General features: G+C 55.2%; 1 protein-coding gene across 1 annotated transcript in view; it reads right to left on the bottom strand.

Annotated features, from left to right (window-relative positions):
* The window catches only part of LOC119111592 (LIX1-like protein), a gene marked incomplete in the record, with an annotated part of 34,707 nt that extends 21,720 nt beyond the window's left edge, over positions 1-12,987 (bottom strand). Inside the window, 1 exon segment of the mRNA XM_037235401.1 lies at positions 12,795-12,987. Within this exon segment, the coding sequence (XP_037091296.1) occupies positions 12,795-12,987 (193 nt within the window).
* Positions 12,988-20,200: the final 7,213 nt, after the last annotated feature.

Here is a 20,200-nt window from a genome sequence, read left to right as displayed (position 1 = left end):
GGTGAGGCTGGCTCGGCCGCCGCCGCCGCGCCCCATCGGCAAATGTCGCCGGCCGCCGTCGCTGCGCCCGGCTCGCATTTCGACCGCCGCTTGTAATTGTATCTAAACGGCCGGTCAGGCGGTGTTCGGCCGTCAGCACCCTTGTCAGTCGGCGGACGTTATGGCCGGGTCGTAAAAGCGGCGCCCCGTGCGACCGGCCCGGCTTTTGCAGAGGCACGTTGCCGCGCCGTTGCCAGCATGACAACGGTGCAACGAGGCCAGCCAAGACGCGCCGGCTGGCGAGATGGTGGGACGCTCCACTCGAGAGGTCTCGGTGACGAAACCGCTCGAGTGGCGATCATGACTATGCGGTCGGCAGCGGCGTGCTCTCGGCGCCTCGCGCCGCTCTCCGCTCGCGCCGCCACAAAAACGGGCTATCCCGGGCCGGCGTGGCTTTGACATGGCCGCTGACCCAGATTCTGACCATTGACCGGCGGCTGGCCGCTGCTAAGGCCTGGGAGGCGCCTGCAGCGCGCCGGACCGCCGGCCCGAAGCTCACCAGAGCGCGGACACGCAGAGCTCATGGGACGGCCGTGGCGCTCGGCACTCGGAAGCATCCTCTGACGGGATCGCAGCGGGAAACCTCGCCGTTGCCGGGACAGAGTCAGACAAACGGAGCGCGAGCGCGACTTGATGCGGACGCAAATATGGGCCGCAGTTTCCGCGAACTTTGGGCTGCGATAGCGAAGTCCTCAGTATTGCACACCCACGCTGCTTTCTCGAGAGCTTTACCGCAGACATTTTATGATTGTCAGACGTTTGAACAATTCTGAGGCTGAATGCACGTAACAATTGAGATTACGCACACGAAGAGGCATAAGACGGCCAGGCATCTTGGTACGTGGAGTGTAGAGCCCACGAGCGGTCACCCTGCTGGCGCGCTGTGCGTTAGCAGCCACAAGGCAGCTTTGTGTGTGGCATTCGTGCGATGACGGCGATGCAGACGTCGACCGATTCAAGCGCAACATCTTAGCGCTGTTCATCATGCTGATCTTGTCAAATGAGTGGCGTCGACAATCTGTGAGTGATGACGGAGGGGCCTGATCGGCGCACGCGGTGGCCGCCGGGGCGGACCCGCCGCGCCGGCGCACACCGCCGCCGGCCGTCGGCTCCACCCCGGTTAATGCGGCCTGCGCGCGCGCCGCCGCCGTCTGTTTTCCAAGATTGAGCCGGGCCGGGAGGTGGTGCGGTGAGACATAGTGGTGAGGGCCGGGAGATGGTGCGGTGAGGGCCGAGAGATGGTGCGGTGAGTGACGGCAGATGGTACGGTGCGGCAGAGTGCGGTGAGGTGCGGTGAGGGCCGGGAGATGGTACTGTGACGGCCGGTAGATGGTGCGGTGAGGGCCGGGAGATGGTACGGTGACGGCCGGTGGATGGTGCGGTGCGGCAGTGTACGGCTAGGGCAGGGAGATGGGCGGCGAGGCAGAGCGAGGAGCGCCGGGATGGCGTCATTGTTGGGTCACACTCATTGGCGGCTGGGAGAGCGCTCGGAGATAGGTCCCGCACAGCCGATCTCATATGCCAGCACTGGCGCAACCGTTCCCGGTCTATTCATACACCCGACCATAAAATGGAATTATGCATTATCTCAAGATGACAAGGCAAACACATTGGGGCGGGGAGCGTCGTCGGCGCTGGGCGCAGCTGATCTATCCCGGCAGAGGGCGGAACTTCGTGGCCCTTGACCGGGCACAGCCCACCCCAACCTCGGCCTCAGCGCAATGCGAAGGCAGCGACCTCTCCCGTGTACCACCAGCGCCAAAACCATCATGAATATTAGAGTCGGCGGTGGCGAGAGCGAGCGATACCATCCGCCGCTCAGTCACATTCCGTCTTGTTCTGACAGCCGCATTCTGAGCATACACCAGATCTTGGCCTGGTGGCTCCTCATTTGGACAAAATCATATACAAAAGTAATGCGAGAAATTGCCCAGTGTTTTGGCTGGCACTCCATCAGATGGCTAGTCGGGTTGGCCGTGGTGCCGGCGGCGGCTGCGTGCGCAAGCTATAACTAGGCCGGCCGGGTTCGTGCCGGGTTCGACCTTGGACGCGTGACGCCGGGCGCCTGTTTAATAGCCGGTCTCTCCGCCCGTAGAGCGCGCGCTTGTCCGCCGGGGAGGGGCACGCAGCCAGCTGGAGTGCAGCCCTCCCCTTCCCCCGGTGATCAGCGCTGGGGTAGGCTGACGCTGCTCGTAAACGCAGCCCAACCGCAGTGATCGCGTGCACGGCTTCAGCTGGGGATCCCGCGGCTCGGGTTGTGTGGCCTTCCAGGATGGCGAATGGCGAGCCCATCAGCCGAGTACTCTGACGCTGAAAAAGCCCGCTGGCCTGGAAAGCCAGTGCCGGATTCCTGACGACGTGAGCCCGCTCGCCAGCCCGTGGACATCCATTCGTTACTGCTTGACGACCTATGAGGCGGCCAGCTTTTTGCCCAGCGAGGCTTTCAGAGTGATTTGTGTGATACGCTATCGGCGCAACATTCATCTGTTATGTAACCAAGACCCGGACGCCTCGGACGCCGGCCTCCCATCTCTTCCGCCCCCCCCCCCCCCTCCCCGCCCTCTCCGCGGCGGCCCGGCGAGTGACGTCTGCTATCACCTTTGGACTCACGCTGAGCCTACGCCGCCCCCACTTAACTCAGCACTCCCGGGAAAGCCGAGCCCAGCTTCTCAGCCCTGTACCAGCTGCGCTCCAGCTCCGGACCGAAGGATCACAGGGCTCCGAGCCGGAAGAGGTTCGCGGAAGGCGAGAATCGTGTGGTGAGGAGGCGGACCGACGTACGCCCACGTCGCTTCGTCATGCATTCAGCACCGGCAGAATGCTCGGCGAAGTGGGCGATCCAGGTTGACAAAGTGGACAAGTGACGGGACCCCGGAGCCATCTCAAACGACGCCGAATGCCGGACAATCCTTCACCCCAACGTCCGCCGTCGCTGTGCTCGGGCAAATCGCCTGACGCCGCCTCGGTTCCATCGGTCTTCTCTGACCTTGTGGAGTCGATGGTTCAAAGACAAGGGTGGCTCGTCCCCAGAGTCGTTGCCGCTGGGCCGCATGGGAGGCGGCAGCGTGTGTGCGGGTCGAGCTGGTAGGTGTCGGAAGTGGGGGAGCGCTCTCGCTGGTATAGCTGTCATCCTCCGAGGACCACTCAGGCTTTCTCTTCCCGGCGCCAACGAGCGCATACGCCCCGCTTTGCATACCAATACGCGTGTACAATGCGTACACATCAATCATGCGTCATGCTCGAGACACAAAACCGCCATACTTAAGGACAGACGTGAGGAATTTATCCCTGAAGCAGCTGCCTGCCGTGCAGCGTGTGTCAAGGGACTGGCAAGGAACACTCAGTTTCAGCCGTCGCGGAAACCGCGGCCAGCGCCAAAACAACGATCACATTAAAACCTCCATATCTTCAGGAATTTCCGTTAATCTTCGCACTCAAGGCTGCCAGCATTCAGAGAATAATAGCATTACGGTATTGCGGGCCGGGGCTTCAATTACCGGACCTTAATGAATGCGGCCGGCCGTCGCACTCCGGGATCGACCGGCGCCAGCATCCCGCCTGCATCAATTAATTCCGGGTCGTTTGTTTAAATGCCAGAGATCGATCGGCTCATATGGAGAACGGAGCTGACTCCAGAGCTGGCCGACACGGCGCCGCCGCCAGGGCGGGAATCACAGCTCGCGCAGCGACCACCGGGGCGGGAATCACAGCTCGCGCAGCGACCACCGGGGCGGGAATCACAGCTCGCGCAGCGACCACCGGGCGGGAATTACTGCTCGGCGCAGCGACCACCGGGGTGGAACTCACAGCGCGCGCGATGACCGCCGTGGCGGGGCTCACAACTCGGCGCGGCGGAGCCGCCAGGACCGGCCGTGTGACACGTCGTACGGTCCCACGGCGGCCGGCTCCTCTGACCCCGCCACTCGTCGAGCGTGGGCACCAAGCCGGGGGTCACCGGATCGCATGTTGTGCGGCCGCCCGCCGGGAGCGCCTCTCCCACGAGTGGCGGCCAGTTCACAGGCGGCGGCTCGGCGGCGGCGGCGGGCGGAGTTGGCGCCGCGCGGGGCGTCCAGGGTCGGGTCTCCGCCGTCGCCGCCGCACTGCACCCTCCCACGACTGGGAATGCGGACGCCAGACGGGGCCATCCATGCTGGCTGATGCAACAGCCGCCCGCTGCGGCTGGCATTGGGAACGTCCGCTGCAGCAGACGTCCGCCCGACCGGCGATCGGGTGGAGGGGAGGACGGTCTGTGACCCCGGAGAGTCCGGCGCCCGGCTACCCGGGCGCTCCCAGCTCGTTGGTCCCGCACTTGACTCACCGGGGAGATCACGCAGTCTCGTGTACTACTCTAAACCAGACCAAATAAAGCACGCCACACGGTTCCAGAATACTTTCATCTCATTGGTTTTCGTTGCAACCCGTAGCGTGCATGCTGTACAACCGCAGACCGGTCTTCTCAAAAGCGTTGTCTGTGCTCCGAGGCGGCCGGCCTGCTGCCGCGAGAACACGCGGACAGGTGTGCGCGGCTGGCCAGCTGAGCACACAAAGGGCCGCGCCCTCTGACGTCACGCCCGACGCCGTCAGCTGTCGGCGGCGGCGTCTGTAGTCGGCGGCGTCCCGTGGACCGGGCGCGGCGGTCGTGCCGGCCGGCGGGCGCCGCACACGAGCGCGCATGACCAGCCAGCCGCGCCGCGGCTCGGCCGCCGGCTAATGCCACTGAAGGCCACGCTGATGCCGTGATCGATACGCGGACGATTGGAAACAAAGCAGCCGATGATCCACCACGATCGGATTTCCGCCAGTCATCGGGTGAGCTCGCGGGCCGGGGCGGGCCGGCGACACTGAAGCTTTGGCCGGGGACCACGCACCCGGCCCGGACGCTCGCGGGGCGCCGGCGGGCGGGAACCCGGCGCCGTGTGCCGGGTCACGCGTCCGGGCCAGGCCGGCCGGCGGCCGCACCGGCCGGGGGAGGGATCGCGGCGGGGTGGTGACTCAGCGCCGGCCGGCGCCACGTCACACCCGCACCGGCGTCACCGGTCGCCGGGGACCAGCGTCCGGTCAGCGCCGGGCCGCCGGGGGCGAGCGCCGCCGGAGCCGACCACCCAGGCCGAGCATCCACTGACGAGCTGGCGTCGGACGACGGGCCCTGACGCCAGCTCGTCGACGCGAGAGGTCCTCGGACCCGCCACTGATGAATGCCGCTGTCGGTGCCGGCTCCGACCATTGGTTTTGGCACCGGTTCCGCAGCATTTGTTGCCCTCGGGGTGCCTGAAACGCGGTCCAGCGGAAAAGGGGGCACAGTGCGAGCCCTCTGACCCGTTCCCAGCAGTGCGCGCGCTCAAATGTGCACTAAAACTCACACCAGGCACGAGTAATTACCGAATAGCTGCACCAGTGAAAATGGGGCGGGAAGAAGCACACTGAAAACCGCCCCGTTCGCATGCACTGACGCGGCTGATTACAGTTTATGACGGGTGGCCAGGCCACTGTAGCCAGAACGCCAGCCACCAGTCACTAAAGCCCCTGCTCACAGATGGGAAAATAATACAACACAGCGCTGCGCGGCATGGCGTAATGATCATAAATGACTTTAATAGAGCGAAGGTCAGCTGTGGTCCACGTATGGTGGCACGGGGCGAAGGCCGTGCGGTTTTCTGTCTCGTCCGGCAGGTGGTGCGCGCAGGGCCAGCCAGGTAGCACTCGCAGGTCGTATGTCCTCGCCTCGTCCCGAAAGTCTGCTCCGCTCCCCGGCCCGCAGGAGACCAGCAAGGCTAGCGATAGCGTGAGATATCAGCGGCATCTGCTACTACAGACGCTTCCGGGCGCTGTACGGGCACGCTCGAGCCCCCGGCCCTGCGTGGGTGAGCCTCTGACCCGACTTGACCTCGGGCCGGGCCATTGTGAGGCCGAGCTCCGCCCCGCCGCCTGCCGGCCCACCTCCGAAGGATGGCCCGAAGATCACCGCCCGCGCCACTAATCAATTTCCAACGCCGCTCACTTGGAACTTTACGCGCGCTATTGTCTTGTTTTGAATGCCGCAATTATTCCATATTTATTGGTGGCGGGCACAAAAGGGAGGGCCGCCGCTCGGCCGCAGTTAGCCGGTGTCGTGAGGCGAGGGCGGTGCCCCGGCCGGTCTACTGCAGCCGCGCCGGAGCCGAGCGCCGCCCTGCGGTGACCTGGCGCCGGCTGCAGCGGCGCGGCGAGCCGACTCGGGGCGACGCCAAGCCTCCGACTCCAGACGGGCCGGCGATGGTGGCCAGGCGCCGGCCGCCCAACACGGGACGCTCGCCGGTCGGGGCTGTTACGTCGGCATCTGTAGGCATTGCACATGGCCTCACGAGCACTGAGAAGAAATAGCGTAATTTTCTCGGACTATAGCACTGGTGTGGTGTATAAGCATGTGCTCAAAGTTTCGACCAGGAACTCTTCGGCCGCCGTCAGGCGCCTTATGCCGTCCTTATGATAATGATGATTGAGGTTTTAGGGCGCGCTGAGGTCATTTTGCGTTCATATGTAGTCCTCTATATTAGAAAATTATTCCATCCGCGACAGTAATATCCCGTTTCAACCCTTCAACACCGAGCAGAAACTTAAGTCGGTGGCACGCCCGGGCCCAGAGAGACGCCGGTCCACTTCAGAGCCGCCACCGGCATGGAAGTCCTTGCGGTGTACGCATGTCGCCCGTGACGGCATCTCCCGTGTCGGATCCGCGCGCCATCCATAGCGTGCCCACATGCCAGCGCTGTTCCCGTCTCGTCATTGTGGCGTTCGGCCATCTGTTTTCACGTTGTCAGCGGCGTGGCGCCCGTTGGGGTCAGCCGGCGCGGTCGGCGAGCATCGCCGCTAGAGGAATGTCGCCAGATCCAGCACCGGCCGCGCCGACGGAGCTCCGAGCATCGCCGCTAGAGGAATGTCGCCAGATCCAGCACCGGCTGTGCCGACGGAACCCCGAGCATCGCCGCTAGAGGAAAGTCGCTAGATCCAGCACCGCCCGCGCCGACGGAGCTCCGAGCATCGCCGCTAGAGGAATGTCGCTAGATCCAGCACCGCCCGCGCCGACGGAGCTCCGAGCATCGCCGCTGGAGGAATGTCGCTAGATCCAGCACCGCTCGCGCCGACGGAGCTCCGAGCATCGCCGCTGGAGGAATGTCGCCAGATCCAGCACCGCCCGCGCCGACGGAGCTCCGAGCGGGCGACGGCGGCACCGTGGGAACGCTCCGCAGGGCCGGGGGCGACTCTGGACACGACTGGAGTCACTGCGGCGTGGGACGGGGTGGGCGACGTTGGGGACGGCGCCGCCGGATGGCACAGATGAACAGAGGAGCAAGAGAAACAGCTACAGGATGGGAAGAGGAACGGGGAACAGGGAGACAGAGGGATGGAAAGAGGGCATCACAGGAAGTGGATAGAGTATGCGAGAGAGCGAGCACCAATCACACTTAGTGCAATGTTAAGCTTTCGCTGAAGGGCCAGCGTGCAAGCAAAGCCTTTCTCATTAGAAGATCAGATGATTGCCATGTGGGCATGAGTAATAACCACGGAAGTGCCTGCCCGCAGTCGCCCAGTCATTTGGGCGCACCCTTTGTCTGACCGGCCGTGCATATCTTAACCCTTCCCAACCGCCCAATCTCGGCAAGATCAGAAGTTAAACAGGCTAACGGGATCTGGCCGGATTTTATTGCTTTTCTCCCATTCCCAGCAGCTTCGGCGGCCGCCAGTGCGGAGGGCCAGCACCACTAAATAGGTCAGACGCGCGGCGCACTGGAGGCGGCGCTTGCCGGCGCAGGTGGCTCCGGTGCGCGCTAGCCGACCCACAGTGCGCGGCGCGGCAGGCCGCCCGGTCGCGGCTGGTCGAACCGGCCGGCGCACACTACCGCATGCCGCACCCCTCGACCCCGAAGGAAACAATCTATTGCAAACACCTTCTGCGGGCGAACCGTCCGACTCGTGACAGGGAGCGGTGCGGCGGCCGCGGGGGGTGGGCCGCTGCAGACCGACACCGGCCGCGCCGTGCGCCGAAATTTACGGCAGGCTGGCCGGCCCTCGCGATTGCTCCGTATCACGGCCGGGCGGCGCGGGCCGCGGCGTAAAGTACGGCCGCCGCTGCAGCCGCGCCGTTAGCCGGCGCGCGCGCGCCCGGCCGCCGGTGCCGGTCATGGCCAGTTTATCAGAGATTCGCCGGCAGAATTGAATTATATGACATATCGTAATGCTACGGTGCCGCGGGGCGCGCTGTTGACGCCTGCGGCGCTGGGGTGCGGGCGCGGCGGCCTGGTCACTGACCCCCGGTCGGCGGCGACTGGGCGCAGCGCACAGACCGCCGTCGACGCCGCCCGGCTCGACAAACCGGACGCCCGGTCCCCTGTCAGCGGCCCGACCGGTGATAAGCGACAGAAAAACGGCCGGCCAGCCGCTGGTCAGCGCAGGGTGGGGTGAGCCGACGCCGATCGGCGGGTGGCGCCTGACACGGAGCGATGCTGCCGGCGCTTCGGAACGCCGCTGCCACCTGGGCGCAGGATCGGCTGGCAGCCGGCTTTGCCGCTGTTTCCTAGCCTTGTTTTGTTGGCATTTTAGTTGTTTACAAGATGTCATAAGCCTTCGGTAGTGGGCAGTCCACGTTGCATGAACCATGCTAGGATTATGGTTACGAAACATCTAAAATGGCTTGTTCGATAGAAGAAAGTGGGACAGGTTGTTCCCCAGGTGTCTTCGTGTGGTGTAGTTCATCCAAGTTTGCAGTTTGTGTATGATATGGTGCTTGAAATGAGATGCAGACCGAGATATCCGGTGGATTTATTGCAAGGTAAAGTTAAAGCTTTCCGAGATAAAAATAAAACGGTTTAAAGTATTTCCAGCACCACAAAAATCAAGAAAGTTTGAAACGTGGGAGATAGGTAGAACCATATTTACGTCTATGTTTACCAAAATCTCCATAGTGCCACTGTGAGGCCTTTGTGAAAAGCGTGAGCCAGCTACTCTCCATCTCACCACCCCGGTCCTACGCCATTAATGATAGTTCATTAGATATTTCAATGTAAAATGGTCTCTTTGTATGGCATTAGAGCACACCGTTTTTGGTGATTTCAAGGAACGTAAAACCTACAACATTTGTTTTTAATGCAGTGAGCTGCGCTTAAGAAAAGTTAAGGCGCAATTGGATAATCATCAAGACGAGACATGATTGCATCTCACAGTATTATTTTTCCATGGCGAAAGTGCAGCCCAGCGTAATGTAATTGCCGAGACCCGGTTGGTTTCGGGAACGACATAAGATCAGCTGTCATCTCGGAGGCCCCAGATTTTTGCGCCGTTTACATACACTTGGTAATATTTAGACCCTATCTAGCATTTAGAACACTTGTCTGACTGATCAAACGAGAAAATGCGCCTCGAAGCCTCCATGTTAACACGATGCGAGACACCAGACACCGGACCGGGGAGTTCAACAAAGCACGATACCTAACCACACGGCGAGATCAATGCGCTGCATAAAGATAGCGCGGACGTTCACTCTTCACTCGCGTGACGCCTGAGTTATCTTGGGATTTTGCTGCAGCAGGGGTGATTCGATCCGATTGGTTGCACACTGCGCGATCCGTACGATGGCACCAGACGTGATGATGGCGAGATAAGGCTTCTAATGGTACCAACAACTTTGCAAACATTAAAAACTTCCCAGGCTGGCTGCATCCGGGATTTTACCGCTGTATATCTGGGTATATGACTGGAAGTAGCAGCATGCGTACTGGCTTGTGCAGAACTCGCCGTAAAGCATCTCCGGGCGCCCTAAGATCCAATGCTGCACCTCCCGATGGCGTCCACTTGGTCAGCTTAGTGGTCACCGCGATAATCATTGGACATCATTCGGTTTCAGTCGCACGAGCATCAATCACCCCTTGGTGAGTGTTCAGGACGCCGGAAAAATGGCTGACGATTGCTGGCATGCATCCGCAGTTATGCACGCCGGTCATCAGCGATCGTTGGCTGAACGAGCTGAGCTGAATGGCACCGCCGTCTGCATCACAAATCAAATCATACCACGTATTGGCGTCAGGACCTTAAAGCAGGTTCAATGCCACAGTTAAGGTTTTAGAAAGTTGCTCAGCTTCATGAGTTTTTTGGGTGCGATAGCGCGCGCCATGCTGTTCCGCGGCAAGGGATGGGACGTAGATGTCCGCGCTTCCGGCTCCAGACTCTCGCTCGGCGGACGCGGACTGCAACCGTCCTTTGTCCACCATCTCAAACTGAAGGAATTGCGTCGGCCCGTCACTCGCCACGGCCGGAGACAGGCCCCCCAGCACCTGACCGGAAGCGGTAATTAGCCCACATTAACAAAAAGCTCTGGACCGACACCGAGTACATTTTGCGGCCAGGTCCCGATAAGCATCGCGGTATCCCCAGCCCACCGCTCGCCACCGCTGCCGAGCCGCCGTCATCGGAGGCGTACTACGGCGCGGTGCCATCCTGAGCACCTCGCATGAGAACTAGAGCGTCACTAGACCGTCACAGTAGCCGCAGGGCCCGCCCGTGAGCCGTGAGAAAGGACGCCGCGGCGCGCGAGGGACCGTAATGCGAAACGCTTCATCAATGTCGGCCGTAGTTAGCTTGGGGCGAGGCGTAATCCACACATTCCGTATGCGGTGGACCGATCAGGCCCGGTCCGGCGACCGTCGGTGTCATACAGCGTCCCCTTTCGCCCCATGGCTTTTCAGCTTTTGAGATGAATCGTCTATTGATTGGCCGCTTGATGTTCGCCCGCTGGGATAAAAAGCCGGCGGCGTCAGGCATGCGACACCCGTGAACGTCCTTTCCCCTTGATTCCCTCATTTGTCGTAATCAATGGAGCCCGCACTTTGATCCCGCCGCAGCCGGGAAAATGTGATGTCACTGATACGGCCGTGCACACGCAAGTGACCAGCAGCGCTCGCATTTGGCACCCAGCAGGTGTAGTGATCGACAACGAGTCGCACGCATCGAGGACCGATTGGTGGAGTTTCAAGAACTTTAGACTGTCAGCAGCGCTCTAAATTGATAGCAGCAGCCGGAAAACTGATAGCGAAGGCCCATAGTCGGCCAAAAAAGGCACGGAGAGACAAAGTGGAGCCGCGAGTAGGCCCGTGCAGCGTCGACCCATGTGTGCAAGAGCCTGGCAGACCCCATGAAACACCGCTACCGAACTTGGGATCGGTTGGTAATGGAGACGATTCTGGACTGGGTGAAGAGTGGGACATGATAGTGTGAAGCTAATCAAATGGGGAGTCTCTTATTATTCGCCATCGTTTACATGTCGTTTTTTTCCTTTCCTGTGCATTTCACGGCATGTACTAGTAAATCGATGGATGATTTCGGATGCCAATTGAATTGTGTGCCGTATACAAATATAAATAGTCTGCATAAAAAAGCACATTCACTCACCAGAGAACTATATCATATATTATCCTTTTCAGGATGACGTGCTCGCATGCACAGAATGGAAAGCATGGCTGCCATAGCACGGTACACCAGCTTGCCTAACATATTGACTGAAATGTAAATCTAGGCAACGCAAATAGGAGGGGGCATGTGCAAACATAATACATTCGGCACCCAATGCTAATAAGCTGAGTTGGCTGAGTTATGTTGGCTGAGATGAAGCACCGCGACTGCATGATCACTCAGATAGCTGAAATTCTTGGCATAACTTCGTGGTGACCTGTTGCAGCTGGTTTTGAGAGGTGCAGATTTATTTGCATAGCATGTGGTTTGCAAATTCGGCTCGAACTTCAGCCAGCTGCATACCCGGTCAAGCGTATTTAAAATAATTTTTATGACATGGGATATTGGTTTTCAGTAGGCAGATACAATGCATATCTTGCAACGATTCTACCACCTGTGGCAGGATGAATTGCACAACCGTAGTCAGAGCTTCAAATCATCCCATGCGAGTAAAGCTGTGCCTAAGCAAGGGTTGGATACGAAGCTGAGGTCAAGATCCAGCGAGCTATGTACCCCGGACGCAAGCTGCCTTTGAGTGCCGAAGACCGCTGCAGCGGAAGCGATGACGATAATCCGGACATTCCGCAGAGTCGACGGATGAGTCAGAGTAGGCGAGCGCCGGCGGACTCGCGCCGACCAGCCGTGGCTGCGATGCAGCAGGCGGCAGGCGGGGTCTCGGCGAGGGCTGCGGCTGCGCCCCGATCCTGCCGGCGGCCGTTACCCGAAGGCTGGCAATCGGCACGTCGAATAAACAAACGGCCGTCGCGGCATTCCTGCGCTGCAGCGACCCGCGAACGGAGGATTACACCGCGCTGCAGCGATCAGCCGACGGAGGATTACACCGCGCTGCAGCGTCCTTCGTGCGTCTCGGTCGGACGCAAGATCGGACACGTCGACATCGGCTGACGGGTCGACATCGACCGCCGTGCTGCAGGCGGATGACGCCGCGGAATGCCGCCGATGTCCGTCCAACCCGGCGACGGGTACCTCGCCGGCCGGCTGGCGGCCTCGCGGCGGAGGAGGCGAGGCGAGCCGACGCCCACCAGCTCGGCCCCAGGCCCGGACGAGCCGGCTGTCTGAGTTTGGCCCGCCGGCAGCCGCGCGGCAGGTGCAGAAGTGGCACAGATCCGAGTCGCCCGCTGAGTGCGGCGCGCCAGGCCGCGGCGCCGTCTGCTGTACAGGTGCCGAGACATGTCTCGCGTTCCTCCATTCCCAGCACCGGGAGCCGAGGTCATCCCCGCGGCCACACGGGCCTGCCGTCCGTCCCGCCCACTCACCTCTGCCGTAGCCCTGTGTGTGCTTGGCGAAGCTGCTGACCACTGCGTCGACGGCCTCCTTCAGGATGGCGTTGGAGTTGGCCGGGCCGGCCGGCGAGCCGCCGCGCCGTCCCTGCGGCACCGGTGGCGCCTTGCTCTTGATGCCGCCGCCGGCGGCGGCCGCCGTCGCCGGCTGCTGGACGCGAGTCGTCATCGGCGCCACCGTCCGCGTGCCCGCGCGCCGCGTCGCGTGCCGCACTGTGCACCCTCTGCTGCTCCAGCACCGACTGGCGGCGGCGCGGCCGACTCGCCGCTATTCTCGGCGGCCGCCGGCCGGCCAGCGCCAAAGGTCACAAGACATGGTGACCGGATCGGAGCCGGCCCGAGCCGCGCATGGTCTGGGCGGGTGCGCTTGAGGTGCGCATGGGCTGGATGGAGAACGGATGCTTTCAGGGTACTTCATCGCTGGCTGACAGATGAGAAAACCGTTAGTTGGCATAGCGTGCTAAAAGAGATGAAACGGATCAAATGATCAATGGATTACAAGTACTGAAAATTGCGTCATCTCCTTCGGACCCAAGCTGTATCTTTCATTTCGCTGCTCTCTCTAAACACAGTATTTTTCGCAAGCTTTTGATTTTGATATCCACTTTTGGGTGGCGGTATGTCTGGGCTTCATCGACCCTTTGCTCCATCAAAGGCCAATAAAAAATCCGCCCTCTTCTACAATTCGCTCTTGCTATAACAAATAATCAAGCTAAAACATCTTTGAAAAAGTAGGTCCTGGCCTATTCCTCCAGCGGCTCACCAACGAGCTATAGTAAAAGTCATAAATAGCCTGCACTAATCTCAAAATACTGAGCTTTACGCTTATGATAAGCATTGGCCTCGTTGCCTGCTGATATGGATTGAAAAATATGGCAGGTGGTGTTTACACGTCGTAAACGTAAACCCAAAACGTAGCCGAACGAATTCCTTGTGATAGTCAGTAGTCCGGGTCGTGAAAACACATAAAATGTGTCGTGAAATAATTGGGCGCGTTATCATTAAAACACCACATTAACTATTTAAGTTCCTCAAGTAAATTTGGAGCTAGCCGTTAGTCCTTTGGAGGGACACTTTTGCGTCTTTTTCTTTAGAGCATTTTTAAAGCTGGAAATCTTTGCATTTTACGTAATGGTTACGCTTTCTAACTGTTGTTTAGCGGCAGAAGTTATTTGTATGGCTTTACCACACATAATCAAGTAAATTCTCCACACGGCAGCACGTCACGGACTCGGTTTTATGACCTGCCTGTCCAGAAGTCAACCCATCCGCCAATTCAGTTTTTCTTAATTTTTTAACCCAACCCGGTCGCGTCCAAAATATGCTCGGCCAAAATGCATACGCAAGATGGGCTTCGCCAAAATATGTTGATAAAACCCGATCATTCTGTATTCAAGTTTTTGCCTTTGCCATAAATGCACAAGTCTGGCACAGCTCAATATATCTAATGTTCCTCTTTTAACAAGATCCATAAAACTTTCTGAGTGGTTGCAAAAACCAGCGATCAGGAGACCAGTTTCAAACATTGTGAATGGCTGCAAGAGTCAGCTGCTATCAACTGACTAGCTACATTATTAGGCTGGTGTACATGGGAGGACGCTGTAGCATATAGCTAGAAGAGACGCCTGACATGAAATCTGCTTTCGCTAATCTGCTTTTCATTTCGCTGCTTTCGCTAAATTCTCAAGACAGTATTGGCATAGTGATAGGGAAATTTCAATGGTGTATAAAATGGAAGGGCACTGGCACATCAATACTCTGCACCTAAAGATTCGCAATCAAAGTTCACCTAGCACTCAAAGGTCTCAGCGAAGCGAAAACACCATACTCCAATTAGCACTAATGAGATCAAGTTGAAAATAAGGCACTTTAACGCACTTTGGCACCCAAAGACACTTTGAGTCATGAGCTGAATCACATTCTTCATAAATTCCATGACCTGAATCGTGAATCAGTCTTTCCTGACAATGTTATGCTAGTGAGTCACACGGCTCAAATGAAAATGGTAGCATGAGGTAGTAATGCATGGTAATGCAAAAATGGTAGCATCATCACAGCGCACCCTATGCCGATGAACAGACCATTCCGGAGTGCTAAAAACAACCGCATGCAGCAACAGTTACAAAGCTTTTGAAAATCCAGCACAGTTTAGTGTCGTAATTGCTAAGCGGCAAACACTATATCGCTCATCCAGAACTAAGGTTTGACAGATCTCAGCTAGAAACTGGAGGAAAGTGGCTGGTACTGACATCCTACGTTCCTTGATCCTACCCTAAAGTCAATGAAAGATTGTCTGCTTCCCATAAAACCAATGGAATGATCATATTTTTCATCGTCAATCGTCACAACCATGAAGTAATCCATACTTGACGATCATTCACTATTACTTGAACTGCTCTACGCATACTTTTGATGAGGCTTTATGAAATAGACAGCAAAGTCCTCCCGTCTCATACGCGTATCGTATGTCGTACATGACCTCCCAGCGACGTAGTCAGGAAGTATTTCCACCCAACACACAACTTGTGAGAATTTCCCTTCCAAATTAAGTAGCCTTGGCTTGAGGGGTTAAGTGGCGCGCAGCACAAACCTGCACGCAGCGAAGGAACCTGCTCTGAGACGGGGGCCGAGTGCATTGGATTTTTGCTGCGTTTGTTCGTGAAATTTGTAAGAAATGCAATTGCAATTGGTAATACTTATTAATTTAGGTAACTAGATAAGGTCACATTATGTTTGTAACTTATGCTAACACACTAGCATGACATCCTCAATACCACGAGCAGCCCTACAATGTCCTTATTCAAAACATCAACAATGGGGCGTAAATAAAAGGCATGGTCACTGCATCTCTTTTCTACACAGCACGCACAGTTCTCACTATTGGTGGCTTGGGGCATTAATCCTTGTCCAATATATATTCACAGCAACACAGTCTTCTGACAGTTCTTCTCGCTGCGAGGACTGCAAACCCCCCTTTTTCCCATGCCTCCCTCTTAGCCAGCTATTATCTCTGACAATCTCATTGCAGGCCCCTGGCATATCTAAGCAAAAAAAAAGTTTAGTGCTATAGCTATCATCAGCTTTCCAGAGAAGAACTAGCCTTAATGATACCTCTGATATACTTGGACTCATACAGCAAGTTACCGGGGGGGGGGGGGGGGGCAAAGTCTAGTATAGAATATGGCAGCAACGGCGCACATTTCACACCTAGGCGTAGGGTTCCCATGATAAATGCTCCATTTCAGGCCCGCAGCTTTCTAAATCTTGACCAGATCTGCGCACAAAAAGTGTATAGAAATTAGGTTTCAACATTTCTCTTTCAATATCCGGGATCAAGAGTGTGCGCCGTGGCACTCCTTTTCGAGCTATTAGGCAAAGCGTAAATCCATGCACCCGCCGCGATGGCCGGAGGTGAGATCCAGTGTCCTAGAATTGCTTACTTTGGGTGTAATGCAACACCCTATGAGGAGGAATTTTTCACTCCTTTTCCCCATATTTCATACGAATTTTTCACTCCCGCCTGACATTGTCTAATCGCACATGCCAAACCCCTATTTCCCTTTTTGAGGTTTTCAGATGCCATCCGAAACCGAGCTCACTTGAAACCGTCAGGTATAAACGAGACTCCACAGAACCTGGGCACCTATGGCTACGTCCCGCCTCACCTACATCTGAGTCCTGTCTATGTATGCACAGAGCAAGGTTGCTTAAAATTTTGGCCACTTTCCCTGTAAGATTCTTCAACTGCAAACTTGTGCGCATTTCATACATAAATTGGATTAATTTGCCAGCCGCCCAAACTTGTTTGATATGCACCCAAGCGTGAACAATTCACAGGGAATGAGGAGACAATTTGAAGCACGGAACTTACTTTTACCGCCATTTTTGCCCCGTTAAACCCTCGTTTAACCGTTTTCTTGGTTCATGGCGGTGCTCAATAATGATAAATCTAACCCTTTCGATTGTCTGACTCGCCAGGTTATCTGACAAGGCCATCCTAACGCTGTCATACAGAGGTTTGGTAGAGGCCTGACGCAGCTAATATGGAAGTGTTTGATGGCGAAATTCTGCCCTCTGGAGATGTTTATCATGCACACCTCTCACTTGCTTCGCATTTTAATCTCGTACGTTGGTGGGCATGATTGATATTTACATTTGGAGGGTGAGTGGGATGAATGTCTGCCAGCAGACCATGCAAAAGGTACTGACTTTTTGTTTTGGGGGAGCAGGAAGAAGCCGGTAAGCGTCCTGTGAACCAAGTAATTGCTTACCTTAACTGCTTTCAACACATGATTGGTATCCAGAGTTAGCCATTTTCTGTTTCAATCAATCGAGTCTTGTTATAAGACAAATTATGATGCCACAGGGCATGCAATGGGCTTATTTTGTTCCATACTCTTGATTATTTGCCCCAAACAGTCGTCATGGTTTGCTGGCTGGCAAGTGACTGTACTGTATATATGGAACATATTTTTAACACAGGGACACTCTAAGCTGCATAGCAATTATAACATGAGTTAAATACTGGTATCTAACAGTCAGACCATTCCATTTAAAATGTGAAGCTAACATGTCAAACTTTGTCATTAAATATGAATAAACAAACCTAAATAGATGCCTTTGCTGCAGCTAAAAAGGTAAGCAGCAATGCTGGCATGGTCATCTAAAGGTTATGTTACTTTTGGGGAAGAGAGGTTGTTTTCTGGAGCATACCCATTATTGCCCTTGGCGTAGGTTGACCATGGCAATCAAAATAAGTTGTTCAAAGTGATTTAAAGTATTTTGATGTGTGTGTTGTCAACTTTGTCTGATGTCAACAAGCATACACAAGTGAACTGAATAAAAATGCAAGTTGAAACCAGCCAAAAATTAGCCATATCATGCTTTATTACAAGTGCTGCTGTCAACAAATATGTGAGTTGAGATGATGTACAACGTATGGGCTACTCTAAGTTAGGTTAAGTTGGTTATGTGCATATAGTGTGGTAAGTGGCATTGTGGCAATAGAAGTGGCAATGTGGCAAGTAGCAAGTGGCAATAGGCATTGTGCAACAATCAGTAACTCACAACTGCTGCTGTGGTACAATCAGGTTAGACAGGACGAGATGAAGTAAGGGCTCTTTACGTTGTGTATAGTTTGGCTATTTTCATGGAATAAGCGTTGGTATTTGGTAAGAAACAGCGACAAAATGATTGTTTTCCCTGGCCCCATCTTAACAAAAGCCAGAGGTCTGCCTATTGTGTTTGACTTGGTGATGGGCTGATGTGTAGGAGTCCAAGTTTTTTTGTTTTTTTTTGTTGGAGTGTTTTATGCTTGTGGAATTTTGTTGTTTTGTTATTGAATTCCTTTGCTTTGTTTTGTGTCCGAGTGCTGTGGAGGGGAAGTACAAAGTACAGCATCAAATTGTTGGTGTTAATAATTGTTTATGCTCATTACACTGTCATGAAATTACTATGCTTTAATGTATTCTGTTTCACTTTAACGGCTTAAGATGTCAAAAACCAAAAAGTTTTGTCAGGTTTACGATATTACGTCTACGCCAACTTGAAATAGATGTCTTTGCTGAAGCATCAGTCACGAGCTGATAAGTTCCATCTTTTGTGAAAGGATTTTTCCACTCCTGCACGATCTTTTTGCGATGGAATTTTTCACTCCCACCCTAGTTCAAATGCAATTTTAGCTCCCTGGTGGGATCGAATCCCGATGCCGCCGACCCTTTTCAGGAGCATCGAGATGGAACATAGGGTGAATACGGTAGCAGAGCGGCGATAGAAGCATTGATTACAACGATCGTTTTATATTAGTTTTATGATATATATATATATATATATATATATATATATATATATATATATATATGGGCTTGAAGGTACCCGGTGCCCTTGCTCTGTGCATACACAGACACGACTGAGATGTAGGTAAGTAATCGCACAAATGGCCTTCCTGGCATCAAACCCTTCAACCTGGCGTGTACACATTGAAAAGTTGGAAGTTAGTCAGGATTCAGATTGGCGGCGTTCGCCATATGCTCAAAGTTGCAGGAGTGGAAACAAAGCTAATTTGGTTCTCCTAGCTACAGAGAATATAATTCTGCGAAAAAGTGCGCGGTGGTAGACATTGCAGGGTTTCATTTAAGACCGTGGGGATGGCAACACGTCCACCCTAGGAGACAACCCTAAGCATCACTCCTAATGGGCTCACACCAAACCGTCTCACAATTAATCCTCAGAAACCTGATCTGCCAACAAAATCTTCTAGACTTAGTTTTAAGAACTGAAAATTTTGAACAAGCAAAAAATAACCTCCACCTTCAGTCCAGCCTCTTGGAATTGTTCATCATACTAACCAAAATTGGGAACGTCAGGTCTGTAACTGTCGTCAACTGTAAAACGATGTTATAGTGCTTTAGAAGGTCTTGTAAAATTGAGCCATCAGATGCCAGTTGAAACTAAGAGGTTTGTGATTGAACGGCTTGTTCATCCCCATATGGGGTACTGCCTCACAGTCTAGGGGCTACTCTCAAAACGTTAGGATGATCCAAAGTGCTAAATTTTAGGGACAGAATTATCAGTGGAACCAAGAAATAGAATCCACCGCCCTGAAAACGCTCGGGTGACTAAAAGTTTTTGAAGGAGTTTGACTTTCTAACTCTCTTCTACCCACTAAGGTCGCCAACGGCGCCAGAGTTCACGTGTCCCTGTTGTCCTGCGCTCTGATCTGCCCCGATGTAAGCGAGGCTCTGAAAGCCTTCTGTTACACAAGCCAGGTGTCCGTACTGAACTCGCCCGCTTGTCATTTCTATGGCGCACCACTTGCGCTTGGAATCGTCCAGTTGATGGGATTCGCGTGGAATCGTCCAGTTGATGGGATTCGCGTGGCATTCGCCAGTTGCCGCTGACCTTCGGCTAATTGCCCGCTGGTTCTGCTATGATTGTTGGGTAAACCAGTGCACCCGCCCCGGACTTCAATCCCCGGACAGCTTTATTGAAGGTCCAGCACCCTTCTCTAGATCACAGGGACCAGATACACTCAGTGTGCAATGTTGCTCACGCTGCGCCGCCTCTGCTCCCAGATCAGATTTGCATGCCATCATTAACACCCTTCAGTCGGTCAAGAGGCCGTTACAGTCTTAAACAATAAAGATGCAGGAACTGAATGTGAGATTCCTCAACCCACGCGGGGTTCATCCCGCCACGGATTTCGAATAAAACTGTCCTAACATTCATCGCCATAAATATCCATGATATTATTCTTCAATTTTTGCTCCACCGACTGATTTCCGCTCACCTACACACGGCATTGCGCCCGCATCATTGTGGGTGATAAGTCATAGCACAATGATGCTGTCGACTATTCTAAACCTCACTGGTGGCGAACCGGG

Source organism: Pollicipes pollicipes, unplaced genomic scaffold (genome assembly GCF_011947565.3).
Source record: "Pollicipes pollicipes isolate AB1234 unplaced genomic scaffold, Ppol_2.1 Scaffold_7261;HRSCAF=8764_pilon_pilon_pilon, whole genome shotgun sequence".
Taxonomy (NCBI): domain Eukaryota; kingdom Metazoa; phylum Arthropoda; class Thecostraca; order Pollicipedomorpha; family Pollicipedidae; genus Pollicipes; species Pollicipes pollicipes.
The sequence above is the reverse complement of the archived record's forward strand: the minus strand, read 5'-3'. Positions and strand labels throughout refer to the sequence as shown.